The 18,758-nt window shown below is 45.6% G+C and overlaps 1 protein-coding gene across 3 annotated transcripts; it reads left to right on the forward strand.

The window, feature by feature from the left end:
• The first annotated feature begins 521 nt into the window (after positions 1-521).
• Positions 522-7,496, forward strand: LOC140069377 (uncharacterized). Of its 3 annotated transcripts, XM_072115020.1 has the most exons (11): positions 524-681; positions 785-818; positions 1,838-1,978; positions 2,482-2,523; positions 3,564-3,611; positions 3,765-4,085; positions 4,199-4,249; positions 4,402-4,458; positions 5,777-5,809; positions 5,891-6,707; positions 7,079-7,492. In XM_072115020.1, exons 3-10 carry the CDS (start codon positions 1,839-1,841, stop codon positions 5,937-5,939), a joined length of 741 nt encoding a protein of 246 aa, XP_071971121.1. In that variant the 5' UTR covers positions 524-681; positions 785-818; position 1,838; the 3' UTR covers positions 5,940-6,707; positions 7,079-7,492. The 3 variants fall into 3 exon arrangements, with proteins under 3 accessions (XP_071971122.1, XP_071971121.1, XP_071971120.1); XM_072115021.1 differs by having other exon boundaries at positions 522-818; positions 5,780-5,809; positions 7,079-7,496; XM_072115019.1 differs by having other exon boundaries at positions 524-818.
• Positions 7,497-18,758: the final 11,262 nt, after the last annotated feature.

An 18,758-nucleotide genomic window follows, 5' to 3' on the forward strand; every position in this document is an offset into this window, starting at 1 on the left:
ATGCACTTACATGCACCAGGAAGAAGATGGTGAACTCCGGGGACCTGAGCGGGGAAGCGACACATGCAGGATATCGGGCGCACGATCTTAGTGAATCGCGGTACAGTGCACTATCATTGGACAATGCACTTTCTGTGCACTCCTCCGGACGGGTAAGTAAATGTGCCCCTATGTGTTGTCTGGATGGATAGAGGAGTTCATGAATATTGTGATATGAGGGGGAGGCGGCCCGGTATATATAATATTATACATCATTACTATTTCATTCTTGTGTCCGTTATGTACAGAAACTGATAGTAAGTGTCTGTTATGTTACTGGAGACTTTTCTATGTATCTGTTGCAATAACCAACACTTTTTTCATCTGTCTTTTGCCTGTCAGCAGTTTATTCTGATGGTTTTTAGTTAATTTTATTAAGAATCAGTAGGAAGAAGATAAACCATATAAAATGCTCCATCTCCTTCCATTACAGACTTTTATTTAAAAAATCCTCATAATCCTCCTCTTCTGTTATTATGACTCTTATGTTGTGAAAAAACACAAAATAAATAAAGTTTATTGAAAATAGAATGTGACGGAATGTTGATCTCCTGGCTCCTCCCCCCACGTTATGACATCACGCGGGTATATAAGACGCTGCGGAACTTAGAAGCCTCTGAGGGTTTGTTGTAGGAGATTGAGGTAAGTCCCCCGTGTCCTGAGCTCCTGTTGTGTCCTTCATTCTCTTCTATCTTGTCTCCTACTTATCAGTAATGGCCATTTCTTTACTTCTCCTCTGTTACAGATTTGGTGCTAGTGAGTGAGAGATTGAGTTTGTGGTAAGTAACAATCTGCCTCTTTACATTAAGGGTTTTCCTACAGTCACCACCAGGGGGAGCTCAGTGCTCCTATATATTAGTGCTATATATGGAGAATGGAAGGGATAATGGGAAACAGAATGTCCCCCTATTCTATATTGTATTATCGGTCTCCATGGTTACCTTGGTTAGATTTATCAGCTTACTGTAATATCTTTTCTATTAACACTGTATATTATATGGTTTTCCAGGAAGAGTTGTCATAGTGTAGATGGGGACATTACTATGTGCATTATCCCTGTGCTACTCATATAGTAAAGCGGCTTCTGTAGGGGGTCAGGCTGGAGGGGGCCCCATGGTTACATGTTATATCCTACAGTCTTATAGGTGATGCCAATGTCTATAGGATTCCCAGGAGTTCCCATAATCCTATAGATTTCCCAGGAGTTCCCATAATCCTATAGATTACCCAGAAGGTCCCATAATCCTATAGATTTCCCAGGAGTTCCCATAATCCTATAGATTACCCAGAAGGTCCCATAATCCTATAGATTACCCAGAAGTTCCCATAATCCTATAGATGTCCCAGAAGTTCCCATAATCCTATAGATTACACAGAAGTTCCCATAATCCTATAGATGTCCCAGAAGTCCCATAACCTGTGAGACAGTTGGAGACAGATGATGCAGTTATAGGATAAGCTATAGATGAGGCTTCTGGTCTGGATGGGACTGGGCCTTGTATAACAGGATGGATCTGGGGGGCACTTACATGGGGGGTTATACTGAGGGTCTCGGGTTCTGTGCAGGTCCATAGAGATGGCTATAGATTGGGATCTAGTACCGGTGTAGGAGGGGTAGTGAGAGAAGTAATGAGGAGGGATCTCCAGGTCTTCAGGTCCTGGGGATGAGATCTGGTTATAAAGGTTTAGTAACTGAGACTTTCCTTCTCTTGGCCACTAATGTCTGATGTCCATCATGTCTCCACCTGTAGAAACCATAGAGAAGGTCCTGGACACTCACTGTCTTATGTACTTATAGGATGGAGGACGAGGAAGAGGTGGAGGTGAGGGAGGAGGTGAAGGAGGAGATGGAGGAGAACATCGAGCAGGAGATTGTGGAGGTGATGGAGGAGGAGGAGGATAACACCGAGGATGAAGGATGGGAGTCTGCAGAGATGAGGTAAGTTATCAGGGCCCAGGTTACAGCATATGATGAGACAAGTCATTGGGGGGGGTTTATCATACCATCAGGGGGTTAAATAATCTTGAGTAATTGGGAGGGGGAAATAATCGTAACTACTGGGGGTTCACTAATAATTGTGATTATTTCAGGGCTTGTACACAAGAAAACTGCCCCCAGGCCCCGATACATCCCCCCATTTATTTTACTGATTTACCTAGAATGGAACAGATAAAGAAATGAAGCCGTTGCCCGTAGCAACCAATCAGATCACATTGTATATTGTCCAATCGGCTTTAGACTAATGGCGGCCTCCACCTTCACCTTCCTGTAGCTTTGATCAATCTTCTCATTATGTAGAGAAATGGGGAGGCCGAGGACATGGAGGACCCCGGGTCTTATACATAAGTGATGTGATTGGCTGCCTCTGTGCTCATGTATAATGACATCACATTGTATCCTGACCTGTATATATCACGTGTCCCATCATATTCTCCTAACAGGCGCTGGTGGTGGACGATCAGGGCATTAGGCGGCCCAGTACGGTAATTATACCATACTATTATTCTATATACTGCTATAACCTTATAACCAGGGGGTAATGAGGAGGGGTAAGTACATGGGGGACACCAGAGATACATAGAAGGGTGTATGGGGGGTATAAGGGGTATATGGGGGACACCAGAGGTACATAGAAGGGAGTATGGGAAGTATAAGGGGTATATGGGGGGCATCAGAGATACATAGAAGGGTGTATGGGGGGTATAAGGGGTATATGGGGGACACCAGAGATACATAGAAGGGTGTATGGGGGGTATAAGGGGTAAGTACATGGGGGACACCAGAGATACATAGAAGGGTGTATGGGGGGTATAAGGGGTATATGGGGGACACCAGAGGTACATAGAAGGGTGTATGGGGGGTATAAGGGGTATATGGGGGACACCAGAGATACATAGAAGGGAGTATGGGGGGTATAAGTGGTATATGGGGGACATGTCATGTAGGGTATATAGAAGACATGTGGGGTATATGAGGGGCATAAGGGGTATATAGAGGACATAAGGGGTATATGGGGGACATGAGGGGTATATAGAGGACATAAGGGGTATATGGAGAACATGAGGGGTATATGGGGGACATGAGGGGTATATGATGGACATGAGGGGTATATAGAGGACATAAGGGGTATATGGGGGACATGAGGGGTATATGGGGGACATGAGGGGTATATGATGGACATGAGGGGTATATGGAGAACATGAGGGGTATATGGGGGACATGAGGGGTATATGATGGACATGAGGGGTATATAGAGGACATAAGGGGTATATGGGGGACATGAGGGGTATATGATGGACATGAGGGGTATATAGAGGACATAAGGGGTATATGGGGGACATGAGGGGTATATGATGGACATGAGGGGTATATAGAGGACATAAGGGGTATATGGGGGACATGAGGTGTATATGGGGGACATAAAGGGTATATAGAGGACATAAGGGGTATATGGGGGACATGAGGGGTATATGGGGGATCGTGTAGGGCAGTTCCAGTTACCAGCGCTGTGCTTCTCTTTTAGGATAACAACAGTACGAATGTTACGATTCTTTGACCTGTTTGATAACACGTGAGTATAGAACATTTCCTTTATCCCATGAAGTTCTAGAATAATCTAGAACAAGTGTCCTCCAATCCCTTCCCCCCAGTCTCCATATTATCTGCCCCCAGAATATAAGACTGATTTATCATAGAGATTTCATTCCTATTCTGTCTCATACAGCGAGGAGGGAGATGGAGCTGAAGAAGAGGAGGAGGAGGAATGGGAGGAGCTGAGAGTGCTGGAGGAGGAGGACGAATGGAAAGACCTGGAAGTGGAGGAGGAGGCGGAGGTGGAGGTAGAACATCAGAGAGCAGAGGACGGTGCGGAGGGGAAAGTCCTGGATGTGGAGGAGGAGGAGGAACATCTGGAGGATCAGGAGGAGGAGGAACATCTGGAGGATCAGGAGGAGGAGGAACATCTGGAGGATCGGGAGGAGGAGATCGGTGATGAGGATGTGGAGGAGATATATGTGGAAGAGAACATCATAGAGAGTTCTAGAAGGTAAATGTAGAGTGGGAATACAATCAGCTGATTCCACACAGACATTATGGATATATTCAGTCATCATCAGAGATTTTTAGTTCTTATATTGACCTCAGTGTTTTCTTTTGTAGACCTTCAGGACTGGAGGTGATTGAGGCCTGGCCGAGCGAGGAGTCTCTACAGTAAGTATGAGGAATATATAGGACCGCATTTACATTACTGGGGTCCACATGGGGGTCACATACTCTCATGCAGTGACCTCTGCCCCTACACATAACCCATATTAACCCCTAACCCTCCACATGAAGATTTATCTGCTTATTATTTCTTGTAGGCCAAGACGCAGATGGTGGAGACCTAAGTGTCTGAGCCGGGGGAGCAGCCGCCAGAGGTAAGTGACCATTTACCTTCTGCCTACCCGTAGTGATCACTAAGGGGCGCTCCTTAAAAATAGTGATGCACATCCCTTTAATATATATATATAGGTCCAATTTGTATTTCAACCCCTTAACGACCTCGCCCTTTTTTGTTTTTTCATTTCCATTTTTCACTCCCCACCTTCAAAAATCTATAACGTTTTTAATTTTACACGTAAAGAGCTGTGTGACGGCTTGTTTTCTGCATAACAAATTACACTTCATAGTGATGGTATTTATTATTCCATGTCATGTACTGGGAAGTGGGGAAAAAATTCCAAATGCAGAGAAAATAGTGAAAAAACGCATTTGCGCCATATGTTGTGGGCTTGCATTTTACGGCTATCACTGTGCGCCCCTAATGACACGTCTACTTTATTCTTTGGGTCGGTGAGATCACGGGGATAACATATTTGTAAAGGTTTTATAATGTTTTCATACATTTATAAAAATTAAAACCTCCTGTACAAAAACTTTTTGGGGGATATTACCATCTTCTGGCGCTAATAAATGTTTTATACTTTGGTGTACTGAGCTGTGGGGGGTGTCAGTTTCCTACTTTTGATGACGTTCTTAATGCTACCATTTGGGGACTGTCAGAACCTTTCATCACTTTTTATTGAATTTTTAATATTTTTCACAATGGCAAAAAAATGGCCATTTTCAACTTTGGGCGCTATTTACCGTTACGGGTTAAACACAGTGAGAAAACATTATTATATTTTGATAGGTCGGCCATTTTCGGACACGTCGATTCCTAATGTGTTTATGATTTTTACTTTGATTTGAATATTTGGTTTTTTTTATTATAATTTTTTTAAGCTTTTTTTATTTTTACTTTTACTATTTTTCAGACCCTTTAGGGTACTTTACCCCTAGGTTGTCTGATTGATCCTATCATATACTACAGTATAGCAGTATATGGGGATTTTCTTCCTAATTCACTATAATGTGCAATTAGCACATAGTAATGAAAATCTTAAAACAAGATGGAAGAGCCGAAGCTGTCATGGCGCCCGATCGCCGCACCCCAATGACGTCACCAAGGGAACAGGCGCCACCATCTTTTTGAAGCCGAGATAACACTGCAATATGCAGCAAGGACTTACCGGCTATGGAGAGGGCTGAGGCCCTGAGCCCTCTCCACGTATCCGCTCCCGACGTGCGCCGTACTATTATGGCGCTTGTCATTAAGGGGTCAAGGTTCTTCTTGAGATTTTCAGGCCTTGGGGATCACCTGTAATTCTGCATCACTGACACCAATAATAATGATAATTCTTTATCTTTCTTCAGCAGAAGCAGCGGAGGTGACAGAAGACCCTCCAGGTAAGTACATGACATTTACCCTATGGGATGATGTAGACTCCGCAGTCTCTGACACAATCCTCCGGCTTATGTCTCCTGCAGGTTCCTCCGTTTCCTTCTTTGCTGCTTTGCTCCTAAGGCAATGGAGTAAATTACCATCAGTCCCAGGGGCGTAACAATCGGGCCCATTGGGGGGGTGGGGGCCTGCACAGACACACTGCCACGGAGGCATAACAACAACCGGCAGTGGGGTGTAGTAACACCCACCTCATCTGTGCCCATCTGCCCGGCCAACCTCTCTCATTCTTCCCTACCCACGTGCTGCCGCCGGCCAGGCTTCATCCGTGGCCGAGCAGCCAACCCCCGCATGTGCTGACCCCGGCCTTCCTCTACATATGCGGCTAATCTGTGGTCTTTGGCTCCATGGATGGAGCAGTGGCAGCTGGCCGCCTCATCCTAGGCCCGGTATGTGGCCGCCGGCCCGGCTCATTTGTTGCCCATTCCCCAGTTACCTGCCTGTCTTATCGGAGGCCTGATATGCAGCTGCCAGCCCAGCTCAACCACGCCCTGTTCCGCAGCCACCACCCAGTGCACCGCATCCGCGGTCTCACTCATCCGTGGCCCGGCTCATCCTAGGCCCGGTATGTGGCCGCCGGCTCGGCTCATTTGTGGCCCGTTCCCCAGCTACCTGCCTGTCTTATCGGAGGCCCATTATGCAGCTGCCGGCCCAGCTCAACCGCGGTCCGGCTCATCCGTGGCCCGTTCCACGGCCGCCTCCCCACCCACCTCATTCACGGCCCGGCTCATCTGACCATGCCCCGCCTGATCCGTCACCGGATCCGCAGACGCCATGCTAATCTGCAGCTACCAGCACAGCAGTATCTACAGCCAAGCCTCCTGTGCCTGCACACCAGAAAATGTAAGTATCTTTACATGTGTGTGTGTGTGTATGTATGTGTGTATATGTGTATGTATGTGTGTATGTATGTGTGTATATTAGCATCATTGTATATGTGACTATGTAGCAGATAAGCACATTATGATGTGTATGTGTATCTGCTGCATCTGTGTGTACAAGCTGTTTACATGCTGTATATACTGTATGTATTCGTATCCGCTTTGTGCGTGTGTTGTATGTATATTGTGTATGTGTGTGTATGTGTACATGCAATAGACAGTGTAACACATGTAATAGACAATCACCCGAGCCAGCCCGATACTGATACATGCAAACAAGTCTGATGTGTCATGTATGAGGCGCCTTCATCTGATGTCTCTTGTACTTTGCAGATCACTGATGGGAATGAAGAACCTGGGATTGTATAACAATGGTCTTCTATGTGACGTAAGGATAGAAGACGCTGCTGTACGGAGTCCTCCCGGCTTTATCCCTCTGGAACACGTTCTCCATGTCTTCTCCTAAAAGGTTCAAATACTTTGGAGGCCTCTGTGTCACCCCCTGACATTGGGAAAGCCGGGAAGTGTAGATTTTGGCCGTGCAGTAAAATCTCCATTTGTAGGATTCTAGATGGAGCGGGATCTACATGTATATGGAGAGGAGAAATAAAAACATGGATAAGAGGAAATAATCTCCTGTTTCCTGTGTTGTATTTTCCAGAGTAAAATGAGTGTAAGTCGCTCGGAGTTGGCTGCACATGAATGAGTTGGTGGTATCATGAGTCCGGTGGTTACGTGGAGTGTTACCTGGACTGTGTTATAGGACTCTCCGGATTACAAGGTTTGGAGGAGTTTGGAGCCTTTTCCCCGCAGTAAGGTCTACAAGGTAGTGTCACTAGAATTAGTCACCTTCCCCCATGGGGTGAGGCTGTTTTGGAGGACATGGAGATGGTCCTATGTGGGCACCAGTACAAAGGCAAATATTCATCATCAAGACTTCTCCACAGACAGTACGAGGATGGGGACCCCCATATTCTTACGGTAAACCCCCTTGTGGCTAGGCTCCTGGTGTCTACCCTCATCATTCCCCAATTGGTCTATGACATTACATTGTTATATAGGGCACCTACACACTGCTCTCCAGCCTGGCTCTTCTATATGGACCTACAGCAAATCCTACAGAACATCCCAGAATTATCAGGAGACGACATCATCAGTTTTCATCAGGATTTCCCGTCACTAGAGCGGAGCTAGAATATCGGAGAACACACATGGACAGGGGTTATGGAAGAAGCCGCCATTTGTCTTTGATTGTGGAACCTCTAAAGAAATTTTGTTTTACCCATTATAATTTTTATTAGAAGTTTTTTGTGAACCTCAAATAGAAACATAAACACTTCAGGGTGTAATATTATACCCAAAACAGAACATACAGAGGCAAAACCCTGTGAGGGGCACAACAATAATAGCTATGGATTAGTGAGATGGGGGAGTAGAAGAGAGGGATAAAAAGGGGGCAGAGGAACGAGAAGAGGGAAAGAGATAAATAAATGAGGAGGGGAGCACATGGGGTCGGCTCCGGGTATCAGTAGGCCCCGGGGTGACAGAGCCGCAGTAATACGCTTTGCAGTAAACACACGTAACGGCATTAATATTCAGAAACTAAAAGTCTCCTGTTCCCCAAAATATTCCCTAGTTCATTCTACCAAACAGCCCCCTCATGGTTATTTTATAAAAAGCCCCCCTCACCCCCTATGGATTCCTTACGTACAGCCTTATGTGAGGACCCCACAACCCTGGGCCCCGGCACTTGTCTGGGTCTGCCCAGTGCTGTCCCCGGCCCTGGTCGCAGTGTATCAGGCTCTCGGTATATATCATTGTTCCTGTGAAGCCAGTTGCCACTGATGGAAGATCCGTAGATCTCCAGCGAGCAAGGATATGGGCATGTGCAACGCCCCTGCCAACGCATAGGCAGGCTGGTAGTTGTGAATAGCGCCCTCTCCAGGTCAGGAGCTGTTAGGGGGAGTCATGAACCCTCTAGGATGTTTCTAGAACTTGGAATATTGTGTAATTGCAACTGTAGATACTGCCTGGTAAGGTAACAGTTAATTGGTATATATAATTATCCAAAGATACGTCTGCTATACAAGCTGGAAGGTGATTGGAGAGGTGCTACCACCTGACCGGGGGGAGTATGAAAACGTCTGCTGGGTGAGAGCACAGGGTTCTAGTCTAGTCAGAGTGAGAGAATCCATCTTGGAGTCAGTCTGTCTGTCTCAGCAGTCCTAGGTCTTAGCAGTCAGTAAGACTGCAGGGTCTTATCCCAGAGAGAGTGAGCAGCACGCCTTCAGTGCTGCCTCAGCCATTAATCCCAGGAACCTCTAGTGCCTCAGGCCTACTGCCTGGCACCCAGGGCAAGTCCGGAGACTAAGCCCAGAACTGCAGCTTCCACCACTTGCACTCAGTTCCATCTGAACCAGCCCAGCCCGTATCTACTATCAGGCTGCGTGCACCTTTCCTGCAGATGGACTCTCCATGACCTTCCCAGCTTAAGGAATCTGCTGTTATCTGTTTCTGGCCCATTGCCTGCTGTTCAATAAAGAACTGTAAGTAGATTTGCACAACGTTGACTCCATCTGATCCCTGGATACGGCTGTCACCACCACCATTACCCAGGGACTTATCTTACAGACACTCAGGGGTTTCCCCAGGGAGAACCTGTACATCTGCCTCTCCCTCCATATTTCTTGCACACACCACCTGCTGGAGACCTGCCAGGCTGTAGGACAGCCCTCCGGTCCCCATACCAAGCACCGTGACCACAGCGTGCCTAGGCCGCAACCGCCAGACACTCCGGTATTCTGGGCCCCAGCTGCCTCCAGGCCCCAAGAAAAGGCCCCGGTGGGGGATGTAGCACATGTGCCTCGTTAAAGGGGTATACCTTCCCTGAAGACAAGTTACTCAGCACAACAAAATAACAAATTCTCTAATTCACTGTTATTAACAAATATCCCACATTACACAGATATAATTCCCACCTGTCTCTATCAGTCCTGCTGTACACGAATTCAGTTGCCCCTAGACACGACCCTGTAACGTCAAGCTTAGGATTGGCGGCATCTTGTATTTTTGTGTGAGATCGGGCGGATGAGATTTTTGTGTCTTGTGGCTGTAGTCCCGCCCCCTGAAGCCCTAGCCCCGCCCACTACACGGAGCTCACAGACACTGATCACTGGCAGGGTTAACAAATTTTACAGAATATTGCCAAAGGAAAATACAAATCATGCCATTTTCAAGTACTTGATAAAACATAACTTTTAATGTATCGTTAATAAAATACTTTTTTCTGTGTAAATAAAGATTTAAAAACCCAATATTTGTGTGGAATGGATTCAGTTGTTACTAGAAGGGTTTCATTTATTATGAGGGGTCTATATCAGGGTCTATTCCTTTGGGTTATAGTGGTGCAGATCGTAACCATTGCACACATACAGGAGCCGCAGTGACCTTGTGTGGTCACTAGATGTCAGTATTGTTAATGGAGAAGTGAACCATCCTTTGGCCACTGTTTATAATGTCCTGAGATTGATACATAGGGGCAGATTTACTTATCCAGTCCCATCGCGATCCCGCGGTGCGATGTCCGACGAGAATTCGGGTCTCCGCGATTCACGTAGCTCGTGCGTCCAAGATCCTGCATCCGTCGATTCCCCGCCGAAGTCCGCCGGAGTTCACCTGCTTCTTCCCGGTGCTTGTAAGTGCCTGTCTCGCGACACAATTCTAAATGTTAAATCCTGCACGTGGTCCGAATCCATCGGGTTATCCGACGGCCCGCCCCCCGATGTCTGTTGCGTGCAAGCCGGCAGCCATGCGCCAAAATTAATCGCATGTGGCATAATCCCGGGACTGACCTTTAGTAAATGAGCCCCAATGTTTCACACGTATCCACTGCCTATTATCAGTAATGGCTTGTGCTCTATCTAGTACACACCACGGTCTTGTCGCTATCCTGCCGACTGCAGTCCGGAGTGTTACATGGAGCAGCTGCTATGTCACTTCTCTTCCACACTCATATTGTACAATACAAAGCTTTATTATCCCCTACGTGTATCGACAAGGCATCTAATGGATCTCATGCATCTCTGATCTGTCTCATCTCTCTATGGGGGTATTCATCATCCGCTGGGGCTCATGCACCGGAGTATGATATGCCCGTCGCTGCATATTCACAGCAGGATACAACCAGGCAGACAGTAATGCCCCGCACCGGCCCAAATAATGGGACAAATAATCGCAAGTGCAAGCAATAAGCCAGCATTTGTAATTATTTCAGGGCCTAACGTGGCGCAGCGGTCTTGGTAAATACGCCCCTATGTGTCAGGGTGTTAGTACAATGTCAGAAGCCAGATGTAAGTGTATATACACCTGTACACTGATGATGTAACCACATTGTCACCCCACAGAACTAGATGGATCATAATGGGGCACATTTACTCACCCGGTCCTGTCGCGATTCCCAAGGTGCGTTGTCCGAGGAGGATGAAGTCCGGCGCGATTCTTCAAGATGGTGCGCCTGATATCCTGCATATGTCGCTTCATCGCTGAGGTCCGCCGGAGTTCACCTTCTTCTTCCCGGTGCATGTAAGTGCTTGGCTCCGCACTTAGTCCGAATCAGTCGGGTTGTCCACCAGCCACACCCCACGATTTGTGTCCCATGAAAGTCGGCGCCAAAATCCGATCGCATGCGCCAAAAACCCAATTAAATGCGGCGCAAAATGGAAAAAGTCGGGAAACCCGACGAAAATGTGCTGTGCGGATCCTTAGTAAATGTGCCCCAATGTGTCTGCTTAGAGAGGCCCCGCCCACACCCTGGGATTTTACACTGAGCAGCGGAGGGAGTGATAGGAGCCAAAACTGCATTAAAACTGAGTAAAATTGTTAAGTAAAGGGTTAAAATGATCTTTATTGAGTTAACATCACGAGGAGATTGAAATGTGAGAATTTTCTATTGTGGGAAAACCCCTTTAAGAAATTGGTGAATCTGCGATTTTTTTGTATGTAAAAAATGACATCTGATTGGTGTAAGAGAATGGCACATGGTTATTCATCATTGTCAGGGACTGCGGTCACACCTGTGCCCCTCGGTGTGGCGTGGCGCCCCCCGGCCCAGACTCACCTCTCCACACTACTGATCGGTCTCCAGTCCTGACAAGGCCGCGCACGTGTCCCCGCACCCTAGGGCACGCACGCCGCCTCTCCTGGATTTAAAGGACCAGCGTCATCCTGATTGGCGCTGGTATTTCTGGCTGGTATAATCCGTCAGCTCCCATCATTCCCTGCCAGATATTCAGCCATTTCTAGTGAAGTGAAAGCCCTCCAGAGTTCCTGCGTTTCCTGTGTTCCTCTAGAGATCCTGCGTTTCCAGTGTTCCTCCGTGTTACTGTAGCCCCAAATCAATTAGAGAAGGTGCTGGAGACTGCGGGGGATTTAGGGTTAAAGAATTTGAATTTTAATGGCGGTGCCCCCCCCCCCTTACCCTGGGCGTTCTTCAAGGGGTGGGCAACCAGCCCAAGGGCCCTCCCAGGGCATATAAAGTCGTTGAGGACACATAGGGGGGCCTCTTACCTTCTGCCGTCAAGGACCGAGGGGTGTGAAGTCTCCCTCCCACCCTGCCCTCAGGTTCCAGGAACGAAAAGGACTCGGGCGAGCATGTGTTTTGTTTTGTTTACAAATTTTCTTGTGCTTTAACTAAAAAATGTTAATTAAGTTAATTTTGGTTTAAGAAATTAATAAATGCTTTGGCCTACCCACACCCAACACAAAAGTGAGACTCCGTCTATGATTTATGGGTTTTGTTCCAGTTAACCGGGGGTCAGTAGCCAGATTGGGTTTAGTTCACAAGTCCCTGCAGTCTCTGTGTTTCCGTTCCTGCGTTCCTGTTCCGTGTGCCTGCTCCCGGGTTCCTGCTGTGAGTTCCAGGGTTCTCTCCAGCGCTGTCACCCTGGTGTTCTGCACTACTTACCTTGGCTGCCATCGTGGGCTAGTTGCACCTGTGGAACGACCTGGTGGTACCCCGCCACAGAAGACATCCAGCTTTGCGGCGGGCTCTGGCGAAGACCAGGTGCCACTTAAACTCCGGTCCCAGGTGTCGACTAGTACCACCTCCCGCGATGGTCCAGAGGGTCCACAGACTAGCGGCTACCTCTCCTGACTGTAGCCGCAACCCTGACAATCATGCTGTGGCTCGTCAGGTCATGGGCCCAGTGTTACACATCTCTTTGTTTATCATCTATTCTCTTTGTGGGGGACTTGACTACAAGTACAGAGGTGACATCCTCTATAGTGTGACACGAGGTCAGTGATAGGGAACTTTTTACTTCCAATCCTTGTTATTGAAGTTTTTCATTTTTTTATAAACAAACAAAAGCTTAGGAACATGTTATAGCAATGCATGTCAATCTGAGCCGTGCATGGGTACATAGGTAAAGCAGTAAAAATATTACAACATGTTATGAGGTTCCAAAATTGAATACAGTTGTTAATGTACACTATGTTCCAGAGAAGCCAAGGCAAACAAAACAAGTAAACAAGAAAACAAAACATGTCAGGCATCCACACTGAGGTTATGATAGAGTCCTGTGTGGCTTGGGGGAGTGAAGGGGGGGGAGGAGGGGCTCTAGAGTGCTTTTGAAAAAGGGGGGGAGGATGGGTTGAGTCTACGTTCATGGGGGGCGTAATCGGTTAGGGTGAGGCTCTAGCCATCTATACCAATTCCGCTCAAACCTTTTGAGGGTGTGATTTTTATACGCCCACATGCGTTCGTATATACAGGTTTGATGCATTAATGATAAAATCTCATCAAAGGGTGGGGTAACTGTAGATTTCCAATATCTGGTGATAACCACCTTAGTGGCTATGAATAGAAAGGATGTTAGAGTCCTGAAGTCTGAGGGGAATTGGTTCAAATCAAGAAAAAGTAAGGCCTGAGCAGGGGAAGGGGCAGTCTGGGAGCCCAAGATGTTACTGAGAGTTTCAAAGACTTTCTCCCAAAGGTCAGTGATATGTGGGCACTGCCAAAGGATATGGTCCCTCCACATTGCCTCCAACATAAATGGGAAGTGCCTGGGAACATCACACTCAGCTTTTCAGGGGTAAGATACCAACGTAGAGTGGTTTTCATTGCTGCTTCAAAAAAAGTCATACATTTAAATGAGGAGTTTATCTCTCGGAAGGCGTTTTTCCAGGCCAGGGGGGTAAACTCTCTGCCCAACTCTCTTTCCCAAGTCAGCATGGGTGTAGACTTCACCAGAGAATCCTTGGAGTCTAATGCTCTATAAATGCTGTGTAGTTCTGAATATGGGATCCCTGGGGAGGACCAGAGTTCAAAGATGTGCTTATTAGCTTCTATATTGTGGATATTATGTTGTTGCAATACATGTCTGATCCTAAGATATTTGAAGTGGTCTCTGTGGGATATGTTATACTTTTGGGTTATTTCCGCGAAGGGCAGCAAGGTTCCCTCCCGCATTAAGTCTCCCAGGTATTTGATACCCTTATCTATCCATGAGGCCAGGTCTAGATTGTCCGTGAAGGATTCCAAAGCAGTCAGGGGATACAGCTTTTCCATGGACAGGTTAGTAGTTTTGCAACTGCTGTGGAATTTCTTCCACAAAGCCACAGAAGCTGTGAGTAGGGTGGGCAAGGGCGGGGGTGCACGACTGGGACTAAAAAATGTGACATAGATATTATTAAATGGTCCGACCATGCTGCAGTTACCTTAGAAATAGAGGAATCCTACAACCGCACTGACACCTACAGCAGCTGCTGCAAAGCTCTGACAGATTACTTCAACCCTAAACAAAACATCAGATATGAGAGATACAAGTTTAGGATTGCCAAGCAGCTTCCAGAAGAATCCATGGATGCCTATGTGACACGGTTAAGGGAATTAGCACAAGGCTGCGCTTTTGCTGATAATGATGATGAAATTTTAACACAAGTAATTGTTTCTTGCGCATCTTCTACAATAAGACGCAAAGCGCTGCAGCAAGACTGCTCTCTACATGATTTTCTCAAAATGGCCCGTGCCATAGAAATAGCAGATCATCAGGCCACTACAATGGAAAAAGGCGACGTCTCCCAGATACATAACATAAAATTTAAAGCTACAGCAGACAACAGAACTCAGAAACAAAAGAAATGTTACAGATGTGGAAAAGACTTTCCTCACATAAATAAATGTCCAGCATTAGGGCAAACATGCAGCAAATGTGGTAAAGAGAACCATTATGCATCTGTATGCAAATCAGCACTTACCAAGCCCCCTCCAAATCCAGCAAAACAGGCCAATGTACAAGTATTACACCAGGATGAAGAGGAGACATCCGCCACAACCAATGACTATGTCTTTATTACCTCTGCACCCAAACCACTGCAGTCTCCGAGTGTAATAATCACTGTTTTCAGTACTGATATTACATTTACAATTGATACTGGAGCATCTGTGAACATCATAGACAACAATACATATGAACAGATGAAGACAAAACCAGTGCTCAGGACTGTTAACACAAAAATCTTCCCATATGGATCTCAGATTCCGCTACCTACTGTGGGAACATTTGATGCTGAAATCAATTACAAAGACAAAATACAGAAAACAAGCTTCTACATCCTACAAGGCTCTGGAGGTTGTCTTCTTAGCTACCATACAGCTATGAATCTTGGTCTCATTCAGATCATTCACACAATAACTGATCCAGCTGACAAGGAAATTCAAACTATGCTTAATGAATTCTCTTCCCTATTTAGTGGATTGGGAAAATTGAAAGATTTTCAAGTGCACCTTCATGTGGATGAAAGTGTCCGTCCAGTTGCACAAGCTCATAGACGCATTCCTTTTCACCTAAGAAAAAAGGTGGAAGAAGAGCTTCAATCCTTAGAGGATCAGGATATTGTTGAAACAGTCACTGGTCCTACCCCATGGGTTTCTCCAATTGTGGTGGTTCCAAAACCAAAGGATTCTGACAAGGTAAGAATTTGTGTTGATATGCGCCTTCCAAATGTTGCTATTCAGAGAGAAAGACATATCTCTCCAACAATGAATGACATCATTCATCTACTAAATGGAGCAGCTATTTTTTCAAAATTAGACCTCAATAAAGGCTACCATCAGCTGGAACTGAGCCCAGAGTCAAGATATTTGACAACATTTTCTACACATTTGGGCCTAAGAAGGTACAAGCGCTTAACCTTTGGCGTCTGTGCTGCAGCAGAAATTTTCCAAGATGCCATTCGAGGTGTAATCCAGCACATTCCCAATGCTTTCAATTATAGTGATGACATAATGGTATTTGGAAAAACCCAGAAGGAACACAATCGTGCATTGCATGCTGTTTTTGAGTGCTTATTAGCTCATGGACTCACATTAAACAAAGAGAAATGTGAATTTAACAAAACTTCTCTAGAGTTTTATGGTCATATTTTTTCTGCTGCAGGAATACAGCCTGATCCTAAAAAGGTAGAGGCAATAAAAATGGCCTCTGTTCCTGAGAATGTCAGTGAAGTTCGTTCCTTCCTTGGGATGTCCAGCTACTGTGCTAGATACATTCAAAATTTCTCAACAATTAGCGCGCCACTAAGGGACCTCACCAAACAAGGTTGTGAATTCAAGTGCTCTCCAGAATGTCAAACCTCGTTTGAGACTATTAAAAATGAACTGTGTTCAACTACAACAATGTGCTATTTTGATCCAGCTTTACGCACTGAACTGATTGTGGATGCGAGTCCAGTGGGACTGGGAGCTATTCTAGCACAATACAAACCCAACAGTTCAGATCCAAGTATAATTTCATATGCGAGTAAAGGGTTAACAAATACAGAAAGAAAATACTCTCAGCCTGAAAAAGAGAGTTTAGCTGTTGTCTGGGGATGTGAGCATTTTCATCTGTTTCTGTATGGAGCTCCTTTTACCATTGTCACAGACCACCAGGCTCTCCTAACTATCTTTGGAAACCCAAGAGCCAAGATGCCAGCTAGAATTGAACGATGGGGTCTACGACTTCAAGGATATAATTACAAAATTATTCACAAACCTGGCAAATACAGCAATCCAGCCGACTACATTTCAAGGCATCCTACAGAAGTGGATCAAACTACTCAGTGGTCAACTGAAGAATATATCAATTTTGTTACTGCTCATACAATTCCTAAGGCCCTTTCAGCTGATCAGTTTGTGACAGCAACCGCACATGACAAGACACTCTGTGCCCTGATATACATTATTCAGAATGGCAAATGGTATGAGATTCAGAGAGCAAAATTTCCAGACCCTGAAATAAGTCTCAAGGAGCTCAAATCCTTCTCATGTGTGAGAGCAGAACTGTCAGTCACAGAGGCGCACCTTATTCTTAGAGGCACCAAACTGGTTGTTCCCAAAACATTGCTTCGCTCCGTAATACAGATTGCTCATGAAGGACACCTGGGAATAGTTGGCACAAAGAAACTTCTACGTGAAAAAGTGTGGTTCCCAAACATGGATCAGCTGGTAGAAGACATGATAAAGCATTGCTCCACATGTCAGCTGGTGACCCATTCAGCAAAACCTGAGCCCTTACAAATGTCTCCTTTACCTACAGCTGTCTGGGAAGAAATAGCAGTTGATATCTATGGCCCACTGCCTAATGGGCAATACATTCTGGTAGCAATTGATGAATATTCAAGATACCCTGCAATTGCATTTATTTCTTTGACTTCAGCAAACAGTGTAATTCCAGAGTTGGACAACATTTTCTCAGCATATGGTATTCCCAGAGTAGTCAAAACAGATAATGGACCTCCATTTAATGGCCATACATTTGTACAGTTCTCTGAATATCTGGGGTTCACACACAGAAAGATAACACCGTGCTGGCCACAAGCAAATGGAATTGTGGAAAGATTCATGCGCACATTAGGGAAGAGAGTTAAAGCCTCTTACTTGGAGCACATACCACTGAAACAGGCGCTCTACAGATTTCTACGCAACTATAGGAGTACACCTCATTCAACTACTAATGCTGCTCCTGCCCACCTACTATTCAACAGAACCCCTCGTATCCGTATTCCTGATGTTACCAGCCACGTCATTCCTGATGATTCTACTGTGAGACCCGCAGATTTTAACAACAAGCAGAAAATGCAACAGTATGCAGACAAGAGACGTCATGCTCAGCCATCTTTTATAAAGAGGGGTGACAAAGTGGTTGTACGTCACAAACAGAACAACAAGACCTGTCCAATGTATGACCCAGCAGAATACCATGTAACAGCCCAGAAAGGAAGTATGATCACAGCTGAGCGAGATGGACATTCTATTACCCGGAATGCCTCACACTTCAAAGTGTTACCAGAAAATAGATTACCAGAAAATGATGCTGGTGAAGCCTCTCAGACCCACATAGAAGTTACTGAGAGTGACAGTTCTCAACAGGACATAGCCAGCTCTTCAGGTAACAGTGTTCTTCAACAACCAAGACGCTATCCAGTGAGAGAAAGAAGAGCCCCATCTAGACTTATTGAGGAGGTGTAATTTGGGGTTTATATTCTGCTTATCTAGAAATGGACCATTAATGACTGTTAAATTGCAACATTCAAGATTCAGTTGTTTTTTTCCGTTATCAGTTTTAATTTATGTTGTTTCATTTTTTTGATTATTATTCATTTAAAAAAAGGGGTGATGTAACATACAGCAAGCATACATGTCTCTTTTAGAAATGAGAACATGTGACAGGAAGTTAAGGGGTGTGGTTTGCTGGGAGCTAGGAGAAGAAATGATGGATGTCTGACTGCACATGTTATAATAAAAGAAGTTTCTGATGGAATTCATCTCTGCCTGCTGCTACTACATGGAGACATTACAGCGGGGTTCTTGGCAACAGCTAATTCAATTGGTAAAGTGGATAACAGGTTGAGAAAAAGATGGTGTGGTTATTTTAAGTCCGGAGGTTAAGAGGATTTTTGCCAGGATCCTGCATGGGGTGGCCTCCCTTTTAGGACCTGGTTGGTTTTATTAAGTTTGATGGTTAGTCACCTC

The sequence above is a fragment of the Engystomops pustulosus genome, chromosome 7 (genome assembly GCF_040894005.1).
Source record: "Engystomops pustulosus chromosome 7, aEngPut4.maternal, whole genome shotgun sequence".
Taxonomy (NCBI): domain Eukaryota; kingdom Metazoa; phylum Chordata; class Amphibia; order Anura; family Leptodactylidae; genus Engystomops; species Engystomops pustulosus.

Coding starts and splice junctions, on each gene's coding strand:
- LOC140069377 (XM_072115019.1), top strand. CDS start 1,839: ATGGAGGACGAGGAAGAGGTGGAGGTGAGGGAGGAGGTGAAGGAGGAG. Junction 2,524..3,563: donor GCATTAGGCGGCCCAGTACG/GTAATTATACCA, acceptor CTTCTCTTTTAG/GATAACAACAGTACGAATGT. Junction 5,810..5,890: donor GGTGACAGAAGACCCTCCAG/GTAAGTACATGA, acceptor TGTCTCCTGCAG/GTTCCTCCGTTTCCTTCTTT.